The 14,976-nt window shown below is 38.9% G+C and overlaps 1 protein-coding gene across 1 annotated transcript in view; it reads left to right on the top strand.

The window, feature by feature from the left end:
- The window catches only part of LOC307109793 (L-lactate dehydrogenase C chain), a gene marked incomplete at both ends in the record, with an annotated part of 30,746 nt that extends 16,002 nt beyond the window's left edge, over window positions 1–14,744 (top strand). Inside the window, 4 exons of the mRNA XM_079788700.1 lie at window positions 1,763–1,936; window positions 3,987–4,104; window positions 11,888–12,011; window positions 14,580–14,744. Of these exons, the coding sequence (XP_079644826.1) occupies window positions 1,763–1,936; window positions 3,987–4,104; window positions 11,888–12,011; window positions 14,580–14,744 (581 nt within the window). The remainder of the gene's footprint in view (window positions 1–1,762; window positions 1,937–3,986; window positions 4,105–11,887; window positions 12,012–14,579) is intronic.
- Between the last annotated feature and the right edge of the window lie 232 nt (window positions 14,745–14,976).

Below are 14,976 nucleotides of genomic sequence, written 5' to 3'. Positions count from 1 at the left end.
TTCATTTTACTGCACATATCTGTCCAATTTTTCTAACAGCATTTATTGAATAGACTGTCTTTATCCCATTGTATGTTTTTGCCTTCTTTGTCAAATCTTAATTTACTATAAAGGTGTGGTTATTTTTGGGTAATGCAAAAATTAGAGACAAAAAAGAATATTACATAATGATAAAAGGTTAATAGATACAGAAAAAGCATTCAACAAAATTCAATGCCCAATCATGATTTTATAAATGAATCTCTCAGTAAACTATGCGTAGAGGGAAATTATTCTGAAAAAAGATATTTATGAAAAACATAGCTATCATCATACTCAATGGAGAAAGACTGAAAGGTTTCTCCCTGCAATAAGATCAGGTAAGACAAAGATGTCATTTCACCACTTCCATTTAACATCATGCTGGAAGTTCTGGCCAGAGTCACTGAACAGAGATTTATCAAATACTTTATTTATTTATTTAAATATATTTTTATTGATTTCAGAGAGGAAAGGAGAGGAAGAGATAGAAACATCAATAATGAGAGAGAGTCATTGATTGGCTGCCTCCTGCATGCCCCATACTGGGGAGAGAGCCTGCAACTTGGGCATGCACCCTTGACCGGAATTGAATCTGGGACCCTTTAGTCCACAGGCCGATGCTCTATCCACTGAGCCAAACCAGCTAGGGCTCAGACAAATACTTTAAATCAACTATTAAAAGTATGTTTAAAGAGTTAAAGCAAACCAAGCCGAAAGAAGTAAATATGTCTCACCACATATTGAATAGTAATAAACAGAAATTTTTTAAAAAAGAAACTAAATAGAAATTCTGAATTGAAAGTTAAATGAAAATTCAATAGAAGGGTTTAACATCAGATTGAAAAGGCAGAAGGAGGAGTCAGTAGACTTGAAGATAAGTTAGTTCAATGTTAAGGCTTTCTAAGTTTCTATTGATGCTTTTTTTCCTTTGGTGCAAACTTCTTTATTTTGTTTCATGCCTCATAATTTTTGTTAAAAACTGAACATTAAAAAAATTATAGTATGAAAACTATAAATCCAATTCTTCTCTCCTAGGGATTTTTGTTGTTGTTGATGCTTGTTGCAGTTGTCTTTTGTTTATTTCATAACTTTTGTGAACTCATTCTGCAAGTCTGTATTCTTTGTTGTGCATGGCCACAGACATCTTTTATCTGTTTGTTTAGTAATCAGCTAATGATTGAATGGAACTTTAAAAAAATGTGGAACCAAAACGTATCTCCCAGTCTTTGATGTAGGCCTCTGTGTGCATGTTGGAGCATGCCTTCAACACTCAGCCAGTTTTACAACTGTGCCCTTCACTTCCTGCTTGTGCAGATCCTCAAGGTCATACAGAGCTTAAGCTTAGGATCTTCTCATATTTTTCCTGAGCATGCACGCACTGGCACACTGCCCTGGGTATGCATGTGACTTTTGTCTAGGTAGGAAATGTTGGTAGCTTAGATGAGGCTATGGTGATAGAGAGGAAAAATCTAGGCAGCCTGGAGGTAGAATTAACCGACTATAAAATATACAGATAGGCACATATATTATCTTAAAAGAATTTAAAAAATTCTGATAGTGAATAATTTAACCTCTTAAAACCTACAGAGAGATTATCAATATTTTCTTGTTGAATTGCTTTTCTTCAAATTTTGTAATAAATTTATATTTGACTAAGACAATTGATCTGTCTATTCAGAAAAGCAAATTGTAAAAGGAAGTTATTATAAATCTTTTTGTAACAAGAAATTTTTCTTCCTAGTGGATATTTTGACATATGTGGTCTGGAAGCTAAGTGGCTTACCTGCCACTCGTATAATTGGAAGTGGTTGTAATCTAGACTCTGCCCGTTTCCGTTACCTGATTGGAGACAAGTTGGGTGTCCATTCCACTAGCTGCCACGGTTGGATTATTGGAGAACATGGTGATTCTAGTGGTAAGTATAAACCCATTTTCATTATGTAATCACACTTATCTATAATGATGCTTATTTAAAGTCTATTTTTTGTGATATTAATATAGCTGTGTAACTTTTGTTTTATTGGTATTTCCCTGGTGTACACTATCTTTTTTGATTTTTTTATTTTCAGTCTTTTGCATCGTTGATTTAGTTACTAATTAAATTGTGCATAGAGCATATAACTATTTTAAAAGTCAGTGAATGTTTCTCTTAGCTGGAGCACTTTCATTTATTGTTATTTTTTTAAACATTACGAAGGTACAATTCATATACCATAAAATTCACCCATTTAAAGTGTATAATTCACTGGTTTTTAGTATATTCACCAAGTTGTGCAGTCATTACCACAGCCTAATTATAGAACATTTTCATTACCCCAGAAAGAAACTTTTACTTCTGAACTCACTCCCACCCCAGCCCCATGCAACCACTAATTTACTTTTTGACTATATAGCTTTGTTTATTCCAGACTTTTCATTTAAATAAATTTACATAATTTGTGATTTAAACTGTTACTTAGGCCATACCAACCTTTTTCTTTTCTGAACTTAAAACATTTAAGCTCTGCAGCACAGTTAGAACTTTATACTTCTTACAGTGTTCTCTAATTGTATTATATGTTTGAATCTTCTTTCCACAGTGGCAGTAAACCCATTAAGAATAGGGACCATTGATTCAGTTATTCATTTGTTTATTCAAAGCATTTAATGAGTCCTTCTTGTATTTGTCTGTTGTTTTTTTTACTACAAATGTCATCCTATATAATAAAAGCCTAATATGCTAAGTGTCCAACTGTTGGTTCGACTGTTCAACCAGTTGCTATGATGCACACTGACCACCAGGGGGTAACACTCCAACCGGTAAGTTAGCTTGCTGCTGGGGTCCGGCTGATTGGGACTGGGGCGAGACAGGTGGACATGCCCTGGAGCCCTCCCACGGTCCCTCACCAGCCCCAGTCATGCACTGGTGGGGTCCCTCAGCCAGGCCTGCGGGGATCGGGCCGAAACCGGCTCTCCGACATCCCCCAAGGGATCCCAGATTGTGAGAGGATGCGGTATGATAACAAATACTTTTGATTTGACTTAGATAAATTCTTAATTTGACCTATTGGCTTGTTATTATACTAATTCAGCTCTTCCTCCTGGAAGTCATTAAAAGTAAATTTTCCTAGTTACGTTTTTATTTCTCACTTTTAATATTACATTATTTTATTTGAAAACAAAGTAGTGTATTTCTTCAAAAAATATTTTTATTTACTTTTAAATTGATTTTTAGAGAGACAGGAAGAGGGAGGCAGATAGAGATAGAAACATCAATTAGCTGCCTCCTGCATGCCTCCTACTGGGGATCAAGCCTGCAACTGGGGAGTGTGCCTTGACTGGAAATCGAACCAGCAACCTCTTGATGCATAGGTCGATGCTCAACCACTGGAACATTTTTTATATATTGACTTGAGAGAGAGAGAGAGAGAGAGAGAGAGAGAGAGAGAGAGAGAGAGACATATTGAGATTGAGAAATTTGTTGTACCACTTATTTATGCATTCTTCCGTTGATTCTTGTATTTGCCCTGACTGGGGATCGAACCTACAACCTTGGTGTATCAGGATGATGCTCTAACTGTGCTAGTTGGCCAGGTCAGCTTCACCTCATTACTTATTGGATATGAGATTCTAGATTGACAATAGTGCCCCCTCAGCTCTTTGTTACTGTTGAGAAGTGTGGTGTTAATTTGTTGCTCTTTTCCCGTTTTGCTTGTAATATTTTATCTTTTTAACCATTCTTTTCTTTGTGGATTCTGTACTTGTGCCTTGCTTTAAAATGCCTCCTATGTCACATAGTTATAAATAAATTCTACTACATATTTTTTCTAACACATAATTTTATTTTTTACATTTCCCTTTTTGGCCATTTGAAACTTATTTTTATTATATGGTATAAGGTAGTAATCTAAGTTTATAAAAAATTACTAAAACAACCGAAGCAGTACTAGGAAGAAGAGTTCATTCTGAGATACATTTCTTTTTAGTGCCCTTATGGAGTGGGGTGAATGTTGCTGGTGTTGCTCTGAAGACTCTTAACCCTAACTTAGGAACTGATTCAGACAAGGACCAATGGAAAAATATCCATAGACAAGTTGTTGAGAGGTAAAGTACTCACTAAGTTTCTTAAAGCATTAATAATCAGTAGTAAGAACAAATGTCACAGAAAAAAATATAGTTGATCTTTGAGTTTTGTGTGGCAAATGATTCTAATCTTATGAAAATCCTTGAATTCAGACTTATATTACTCATAGCTTTATTTGGGGGCATTTTCACAAAGCAAATGTGCTTCACAAGAACTCATATGTGTTTCAGGGTACTTTAGCAAGTAATTATGAGCACTTTGGAACCAGCTTTCCTATGTTTGAAACCTGACTTCACCATTTATTAAGTAATGTGATATTGAGAAGTTACTTAAAATTTCAGAAGCTCAGTTTCCAAGTTTTTTATTTTTTATTTTTCTTATTTTTTTAAAATTTCTTTATTGATTAAGGTATCACATATTTGTCCTCGTCCCCCCATTCCCATCCCACACCCCTCCCCACACATGCCCCCCCCCCCCCCCCCCGTTGTCCTTTACCGCCGGTTAGGCTCATATGCCTGCACACAAGTCCTTTGGTTGATCTCCCCCTTTACCCCCACCCTTCCCTACCCTCCCCCCGAGGCCCGACAGTCTGATCCATGCCTCCTTGTTTCTGGGTCTGTTCTTGTTCATCAGTCTATGTTGTTCATTATTTCCCCTAGATGAGTGAGATCATGTGCTATTAGAAATACACTTATAAGAACCGAAAATGAGACAAGCAATAATGGTTATGGTGACAGGCAAATGAATCAGTGTGTAGTGAGTTTCTTTCTGGGCCAATCCAAGTTTTTTAAATGGGGATAATAATAGAGCTCGCTTTAGAGGGCTGTTATGAAGAGTAAATGAGTTAGTACATGTAAAATGCTTAGAATAGCACTTAGAATTTGTGTTCATCAAATGACTTGATGAAAAAAACAACACGAAGCTGACGCAGATGATCAGAAATTAACTGGGTGTATTTATAAATGAAGTGTCTGACTCTGTGTAAATTAGCTTTAACAGCACACCTGATTCTCCTTTATGCTTTAGCCAAGTCACATATTAGTAAAAGTTATACAACCTAAAAATCACTTCTGGATATTCTAAACTGGAATATTAAATTTATAAAAGCTCAAGTGTAATGTATATTTAGGATGCCAACTCTACAGAAATGTATAATAATTAGGGAAGAGACTAAAAAGGTACACAATATAGCAAAAGTGATTATGGGCAAGTGTTTATTTTTTTAAATGCCTTTTAGTTTACAAAAATAAATTATTTTCTGATCATAAAATCACATGATCACTTTAATGCAGAGTTTCAATTGGGAAGATGACAAAGTTCTGGATATGATGGTAGTAATAGTTATACAACAGTGTTTATGTACTTAATACCATTTAACTGTATACTCAAAATGGTTAAAATGGACAATTTTACCACAATTTAAAAAAGGAAATAAAGTACATGGCTATAAATAGTGTTTTGAAGTTCAGACTGTCAAGTTAGCAAAGCATAATAAGCTTTAACCTAGCATTAAGTTCATTAAGCTTGGTGAAAGCACACTGGACAAAAAAACAGTATAGAGTATTAGCATTTTTAAGGAGGTATTACAGGTGCTTAGGTGTAGCTTCCAGGCCACATCACTATGTTGGGCACACTCAGTTGCAAGGGAAAAGGGCAGATTACCCCACTATAGGAAAGATGCTATCTTTGTTTTCCAACACTTTTTTGTTAATGGTGAAAATGAGACTTTTATACATTCTTGCAAGAGCAGGTGTCAGTCCAGTTATACAGGCACCAACACTTTTTTTTAAATTACAGTTGACATTCAGTAGTTTTTAATACAGTTATTGCCACATAACCCTCAGGATCTGTATGTTTGCTCTCAGTCTTCTAGTCCTGGTGCAATGCACAAATCAAGGGTTACATAATATACAATGCTGATAACCTAGCTCTGTTATGTTTAATATCCAACATTTTAACTAATTTATTTTTTTCAAATTTTGATTGTGATGGATTACACATAATATAAAATTTACCATCTTTAACCATTTTAAATTTATTCAGTGGTATTAAAATCATTCATATTATTGTGTAACCATCACCACCATCCATTTCATATCTCTTTCATCTTGTAAACTAAGACAAGTCTATTCCTTCCTCTCTCCCCAGGCTCTGTCAACCAACATTCTTGACTTAAAAAAAAATTTAAGTCTTTTATATAGTGGAATCATACAGTATTTGTCTTTTTGTGACTGGCTTATTTCACTTAGCTGATTCATTCTTCTGTCTGCTCAAATCTGCCTTTGAATCTCTAGTGAGTTTTTCATTTCGGTTACAGTCATGCACTGCTTAACGATGAGAATACATACTGAGAAATGCATTGTTAGGTGGTTTTGTAATTGTGAGAATATCATAGAGTGTACTTAAGATATAACTTAAATGAAGCCCTGTCCAGTTAACTAAGAGCTTAAATTGGTTGAAATTAACCACAATTTACTGTACAAACCTTCCCCTGAAGTTTCAAGTGTTCAAAAAACTTCAGAGTTCCAAAAGAGTTATGAGACAGATTCTGGCAGTGTAATTATTGCCTAGGTAGAGAGATAGAATCTTAGTGCTTCCTATTTTGCCATTATCCCAGAATCCTCCAGTGCTTAATTAATTTGTTTAAACCTAAAAAGTTGTGTCTTTTTGCAAAAGCAAACTCAAGATCCTCTTCCCAGATACTCCTGCCTTTTCTGAAAGGTCCATACTTGCTGTTAACCTTTTACTCGTGATATCTCTCCATGACTTGGGTGATTATCTTTGTATCACATATTCCTCAGAGTTTGTTTGACTAACATGTCTTTAATATTTTATACATAGAAAATGAAAGGCTAGTATACTTATAACCATCAGGATCTATTAAGATCGAAAGGTAATTAGAATCTCTCAAGGTGTTTTGGTAATTCTTTACTAATTGAACTACCTTACTTTCCCCTTTTATTTACTACTAGAGGCCTGGTGCATGACATTCGTACACTGGTGGGGGGTCCCTCAGCCCGGCCCCTGCCCTCTCGCTGCCCAGGACCCCTTGGGGGATGTCCACCAGCTGCGGAGTCGGCTCCCGCCACCACAGCTGCACTCGCCAGGCGTGAGCCTGCAGCGAGCCACGCTTCTGGCTGAGCAGTACCCTTCCCCCCTCAAACCCCCCCCCCGCCCCTCGTGGGAGCGCACTGACTACCAGGGGGCAGCTCCTGTGTTGAACATCTGACCCCCGATGGACAGTGCGCGTCATAGCGACTGGTCTTTCCGCCGTTTGGTCAATTTGCATATTACCCTTTTATTATATAGGATCACTTGTATTTTATTAAAGGTATTGGTAGACACATTCAATTGTGTGTTCAGTATCTCTAAAGCAAATTTATTTATTTATTTCTTCTGGCCAAACTGTTTCCATAGAGATTGCATCAATTGGAAGTTCTCGGTCAATTTCCCAAAATATCTTTTCACTTTGATCATTATTATTGTTATATTTTATTTTCTTAAATTTCCTTAAAGGAATCTACAAACCCTTTGTTAATAAATTATTTAACAAAACGTGTTAATATTAGTATCATTTTCAATCCTTCTCAACAAAAATGTCCCTTACCTATAGACCATATGTTTTCAGTTACCAGGACCCTTAGATGCCATTTCTCAGTAAATGCAGGAATCTACTGATCTGGAGGCACAATCATAATACAGCCAACTAAGGAACATGTTTTAGCTAATACTGGTTTCCAAGTGTCAGGGACCAGTCCATCTATTGCTTACAGGGATGTTACAGTGTTAGTCTTTTGTCTGCCCAACCCCTAATAATCAGATCACAGGGAATGTTAGTTCCTTTTCATCTCATGGCACACATAAACTAATTACTACCATTCTGTGGTACACCAAAAATGAAAAAAATATTTTTTGCTGATCTGGCAAAAAATAGGTATAATTTTGAGTCATTCACACTGGACAGCTATGGTTGTGTTGGCTGTTGTCATTTTTTTTTTTTAATTTGACAATCTAAGGGAAAAGTGGTCAGCATCCCTGACAAAATAATTAGGGTATTTAAAAAAGATTCTTGCGGCATACTGATTGAACAATGATTATGATCACATTTCCCACTAGAGTCCTATGTGTTTTGAATACCAAATACTATAACATGTTATAGATCAGTACTCATTCCAGTTAGTCCTCTCAACAATGCAGTGGCCAAAATGGAATTATTTGTCCTGTAGTCATTTAGCAGAGGATCTATAATTATAAAAAAAAATCTTTAGAGTACTGCTAGTATTTATATAAAAAATGACTCAACTCTTTTATAGTCTTTGATTTTCCAGTACCTAACCAATAATTGCAGAGGAGTGACATCAGGATTTAATAAGACGAACTTCCAGGTTCCCAATAGATCATGTAATTTAGAACATGGATCAGTTTTTGTCTTAAAATACCAGCCTTAGAACTGCTTGTTCTCTTTGTTCCCTTTAGCTTTCCTTTTATACCAACAGTTTTATTTTCATTTGGATGATTAATAGCAAATAAAGGATTATTTTTTAGCCATTTTTTCTCAATCCTCTTTCTCAAGCCATTTTTTGTTGTTAATCCTACCTGGAGGATATTTTTCCATTGATTTTTAGAGTGAATGGAAGAGAGGGGCAAGAGACAGAGAAACCTTGATGTGAGAGAGAGACATGGATTGATTGCCTCCTGCATGCACCCTGACCAGGACTGGGGATTAAGCCTGCAACTGAGGTACATGCCCTTGACTGGGAATCGAATCCGTGACCCTTTATCCTGAGGGCTGATGCTCTAACCACTGAACCAAGCCGTCTAGGGCTCTCAAGCGATTTTGTTAATTCCTGAAAGGATAGATCTGTCATCCAGATTCGACTGATAAGATTTGTCCCGAGTTATCTAGGCAGAGCTTTCAATTTGTATACCATCAATTAATTACTTTCTAGGCATAATCTTCCTCCCTTTCCTTTTATTTACCCCATAGAGTCTTGGTCTGAAAGCTAATTCTAATTTGAAACTAATCTGCATGAATTCTAATAGTACCCCTGGTTCTAGATTGACAGTCAAATCCTAGCACACTACGATGAGTACAGTCCAACTGTTATGTGCTGAGGTGGTCCATTTACACATCAGTCTTATATTTTGCAACCAAGTATGTTATGTGCAGTCCTGGTGCCTTGAAATTATGTGTAGGTGGTTGTTAGATAACCTGATAGGAATAACAATGCTCTACATTCTATGTTTCCTATCCTGGATCCCTTTCTCAAAGCTAAGTAAACTCAGTGCTATGTTAAAACCTCCTGTCTTTTGAGTCAATCCAAACCTGAGACCACTGTTGGTGGCAGTACAAAAATATCCTATAAAATAAAGAGGTAATATGCAAATTGACCATCACTCCAGCACACAAGATGGCCACCCCCATGTGGTCAAAGATGGCCACCCCATGTGAACACAAGATGGCCACCACAAGATGGCCAGCAGGGGAGGGCAGTGGGGGGGGGACCAAGCCTGCAGGGGAGGGAAGTTGGGGGAGGACCAGGCCTGCAGGGGAGGGCAGTTGGGGGTGGATCAGGCTGGCAGGGGAGTGGTTAGGGGATGATCAGGCTGGCAGGCAGAAGCGGTTAGGGGCAATCAGGCAGGCAGGCAGGTGAGCGGTTGGGAGCCAGCAGTCCTGGATTGTGAGAGGGATCGGGCCTAAACGGGCAGTCAGACATCCCTCGAGGGGTCCCAGATTGGAGAGGGTGCAGGCTGGGCTGAGGGACACACACAGACACACACCCCATGTACGAATTTCATGCACCGGGCCTCTAGTAATACATATATATTGTAGACAACAAGAATACTCAGGGCCCTAGCCGGTTTGGCTCAGTGGATAGAGCGTCGGCCTGCAGACTGAAGGGTCCCAGGTTCGATTCCGGTCAAGGGCATGTACCTTGGTTGCGGGCACATCCCCAGTGCGGATTGTGCAGGAGGCAGCTCATCGATGTTTCTCTCTCATCGATGTTTCTAACTCTCTATTCCTCTCCCCTCCTCTCTGTAAAAAAAATCAATAAAATATATTAAAAAAAGAATACTCAGGAAAGCATAAAGAAAATAATAGCAGCCCAGCCGGCATGGCTCAGTGGTTGAACATTGACCTATGAACCAGGAGGTCACAATTCTATTCCTAGTCAGGGCACATACCCGGGTTGTAGGCTCGGTCCCTAGTGTGGGCCTGCAGAAGGCAGTCAATCAATGATTCTCTCTCATCATTGATGTTTCTATCTCTTTCTCCCTCTCCTTTCCTCTCTGAATTTAATGAAATACATTTTTTTAAAAAAGAAAATAATAGCACCTGTAAGCCTGTCACTAAAAAATAATCACTATTAATAACTTGGTGGATTGATACAGTTCTAAAGTTTCTATAAAAATGAATTATGTTCTATCCTGGCTGGTGTGTTCAGTGGCTAGAGCATCGGCCTGTGAACTGAAGGGTCATGGGTTTGATTCCTGGTCAAGGGCACATACCTAGATTTTGGGTTTGATTATCTCCAGCCATGATCAGGGCACATGGGAGGCAACCAATTGATGTGTTTCTCTCACATCGATGTTTTTCTCTTTCCCAATCCCTCCATTCCTTCCACTCTCTCTCAATGGAAAAAAATATCCTCCGGTGAGGTTTAACAACAAAATAAAAGTATTGTGTATTTTACAAGTTTGAGATGAGAAGTTACATAGTGTTTAGGACTGTGTTATTTTCTTTTGAAAACGTATCATGGGCCAGCCAGCATGGCTCAGGGGTTGAGCGTCAACCTATGAACCAGGATGTCACAGTTTGATTCCCTGTCAGGGCATATGCCCAGGTTGCAGGCTTGATTCCCAGTATGGGGCATGCAGGAGGCAGCTGATAAATGATTCTGTCTCATCATTGGTATTTCTCTCTCTCTCTCTCTCTCTCTCTCTCTCTCTCTCTCTCTCTCTCTCTCTCCCTCTCTCCCTCTCCCTTCTTATCTGAAATAAATAAAAATAAAGAAAATGTATCATGAACTGGTTTAATGATATATTCTTAGGAAAAATATGTGCACGTGGCTTAAATTGTATACATTGCACCCCAGTAACAATTTTAAGTGGCTAGCAAGATGTATATGCTAACTTTCAAGGTGAACAGGTTCTATGTTTGGATATTTAAGCAATAATATAAAATACACAATATAACATATAGATATGCTATATTGTAGAATTGTATACCTAAAACCTATGTAGTTTTTTTAAATCAGTGTCACCCCAATAAATTCAATAAAAAAAGTTAAAAAGAAGCAATAATACAAAAAGTTAAAAACTGCCCTAACTGGTTTGGCTCAGTGGATAGAGCATTGGCCTGTGAACTGAAGGGTCCCAGGTTTGATTCCAGTCAAGGGCATGTACCTTGGTTGCGGGCACATCCCCAGTAGGAGGTGTGCAGGAGGCAGCTGATTGATGTTTCTCTCTCATCGATGTTTCTAACTATCTCTCTCCCTTCCTCTCTGTAAAAAATGAATAAAATATATATTTTTTAAAAAGTTGAAAACTAATTTTCATCTTGAATGGCATATATGCTTCAATATTCTGCCTTTATGATAAAAGGAGGGTGAATTATTAAAGTGATAATGAAGTCTATGAGAGTAGTATAGAAACTTGTATTACTTATTTATAACTGATTTCTAGAAAATTTAATGGAGTGGCATTGATTTGTAAGTTGCTTCAGAATGGATGCTTGAAATATATTCTTTTCTCTATGTTGACTTCTCATTCATTTGATTTTCTTACTTTCTACAACTGTAGTGCCTATGAGATTATTAAGCTGAAGGGGTACACCTCTTGGGCTATTGGCCTATCTGTGACAAATCTGGTAGAATCAATTTTGAAAAATCTTAGGAGAGTGCATCCAGTTTCGACTATGGTTAAGGTAGGCTTAAATTGATCTTTATTATCATTAATGTTTGTTGAGTCTTTACTATGTGCCAGGCATATACAAGGTGTTGAGGATATAATGGTGAACAAAAAAGACAGAGACCCTGCCCTCATAGAAGTTAATGAAAAATGAGTTTAATAAAACAATTACAAAAGAACATATCTAATAATAAATTATACTAAGTGCTATGATGAAAAACTAGAAAGTGCTAAGGGTACACAAGAAGAGAATTTAACTACTCTGGGAAGGGGCATGGGTGGTGGTTAGGGAAGTCTTCCCAAAGAAATAAAATGACCTAATCCAAGTAATGAGGAGGAGTTAATTTGGAAGGCTGGATTAATTATCCAAGCAGAGGGAACACATGTGCAAGAGGATCTGGAGGTAGATATAAGCAGAGAACCCTTGAGGATCTGAAAAAATAGTCCATCTGTTGAAATTCAGAGAGCAAAGGGAGTAATGGGAAGTGCTCGGTGAAGGGAAAAGCAAGCAATGTCAGGCCACCAAAAGGAAGAGGGTAGGCTGGGTCGTGGTCAGTACACAGGGCCAGGCCAGGCCCCAGGGGTCTAGGCCCTTGTTTTCAGCCCAACCAGCATGATGGGATGGGCATGCATTCTACAGTTCTAGTCAGAGAAGCCCCTTCTAGAGAAAAGAGGGAGGGAGGGAGGGAGGGAGGGAGGGAGAGAGAGAGAGAGAGAGAGAGAGAGAGAGAGAGAGAGAGAGAGAGAGAGAGAGATAAAGAGGAAGTAGAGGGAAACAAATTCACAAATTCCCGGAACACTGACAGGGAAGCAGAGGGCTTTCTTTCCCAGCCATAGTGACCTTCTTTCTGATGCCACCCAACATCTGGAAGCTCATGTAAAAACTTCAAAAGTTACAGAGAGGTGACAACAGAATGACCAAGTACAGGGAAAGTAAGGGAACGTGAGTGTAACTGGAGCTGGAGCCTGGCTGGGAATGGAATGTGGGCTGATAGTCTGGTGGGGCAGTGGACTTCCATAGCTAGGCACAGACCAGAGAGGAGTGAATGTGAGTACAGCCTGGCAAGGGCCCTCAGAGGAAAATGTGTGGTTGGTCTGATGGAGCTCATGAGGTTGAATATAAAGTGGCTACCAAAATGAGGGAGCTGGACTTCAGTGGAGGAGGTGGCCAGAGAATCCCTCTGTGGGTGACTATAGCAAGACAGGAACAAGGTGTATACCCTGAGCTCCTGAGGAGAGCCCCAGAAATGGTGAGAGGGAAGCTTGGTTAAGTAGGGCCTGTGGGCTTTGAGCTATTGTGGGAAACGGGGAGGCACCACTCTAGAATCAAGGGGCTTTGCCATTCTCTGAATGCCAGTTCATGATAACTCTTTATAATCAGACCTGGGGGAAGAACAAGACTTTCCATCACCTCCTCCAACCCTAGACTCAACCCCAAGGATGGGGTAGGAAAGAGTAATGAGTGATGGAGGTCTGAGGGGTCTACTGGGTCTTCTTATCTTTCAGGGATAGTAGGGAGAGGCAGAGGCTAGTTTATGAGCATGCAAGCATTGTGTGAGTTGTGCAGGGCTTTTTTGTTTTTTAAATATATTCTTATTGATTTCAGAGAGGAAAGGAGAGGGAGAGAGATAGAAACATCAATGATGAGGGAGAATCATTGATCAGTTGCCTCCTGCATGCCCCCTACTGGGATAAAGCCCGCAACCCAGGCATGTGCCCTGACCAGGAATCAAACCATGACCTCCTGGTTCATAGGTCGGTGCTCAACCACTGAGCCACACCAGCCAGGCAATTTGTGCAGGTTTTAATAGACTTTCTGGCAGCTGCTTCTATGGCCTTAGATTCAGCTGCTGGAGTGGAGGGAACATTAGGGCTGTAGACCAATGTTTCAATAGGTCCAAGAGAGGGCAGTGGCCATGACTGCACCTATGCCATGGGCCCTGTACATCATGCGAGGTTCAGGATAGAACTCAGCTTGGGGCAGTGGATAGAGGTATCCTGGAAGGCAGGAGTATATTCCATTGGCAACTGGTGGGGGCCCTGCTAGGCACGAGAGAGTTCCCATACCCATAGGTTCCATTGGAGGCTCACTTCTGGAGACTTGAGATGCCATCTGTGGCATCTTTTGTCCAAACTCAGTGGCACACCATGGTGTAAAGGTCAATTTATACAAAACAGAGCCTTCTCAGCCACTTTCTGCTTCTGAATTCACTGTTCTCTTGGTGTATCTCAAACATAGGCTACTTGATTTTACAGTACTTTATCAGATGAAATGACATTATGAAGGACTGCATGGCATCCTTCCCCTTAGACAGAAGGATAACCCGGGAAGGGGTGAAGTAAACAGTGCCTTTCTTGGTCCCTTTGAGACCTCTGGCACGATATTCATGTTACTGAACACAAGTTCCACATGGTCATAGGATATTAGGATGCTCTTGGTATTGTCAATGATCACTTAACCACCTTCTGAGTGATTCTTGTGCTCCATAGTCTCTCCAGTATACTCTTATTCTTAAGAAGCTCTCTAGCACAGCTGCTTTTCCATATCAGGTTAACTGAACAATAATCTAATTTTGCCTTTTAGGGCTTATATGGAATAAAAGAAGAAATCTTTCTCAGTGTCCCTTGTATCTTGGGGCAAAGTGGTATCTCAGATATTGTGAAAATTAACTTGACTTCTGAGGAGGAGGCCCTTTTTAAGAAGAGTGCAAACACACTTTGGAATGTCCAAAAAGACCTGGTATTTTAAAGCCTTTTAATGTTCCATTGTTTTATACAACAAAAGATAACAAACTGTGTATTTTACATTTTGAAAATATTTTCATCTGATTTGAAAAATATAAGACAACATTGGAGACCTATAGCATACTTCAGCCTCTCAAGGGTAGAAAAAGGAAGGGTAGAAAAAGTAAAGAAATTTATCCTCCTTTATGAATCTCGCATTGCTCTATTCTAATGATACCCAACTTGTACAAATGTAA

Source organism: Cnephaeus nilssonii (assembly GCF_951640355.1).
Source record: "Cnephaeus nilssonii genome assembly, chromosome: 13".
Lineage (NCBI taxonomy): Eukaryota > Metazoa > Chordata > Mammalia > Chiroptera > Vespertilionidae > Cnephaeus > Cnephaeus nilssonii.
The sequence above is the reverse complement of the archived record's forward strand: the minus strand, read 5'-3'. Positions and strand labels throughout refer to the sequence as shown.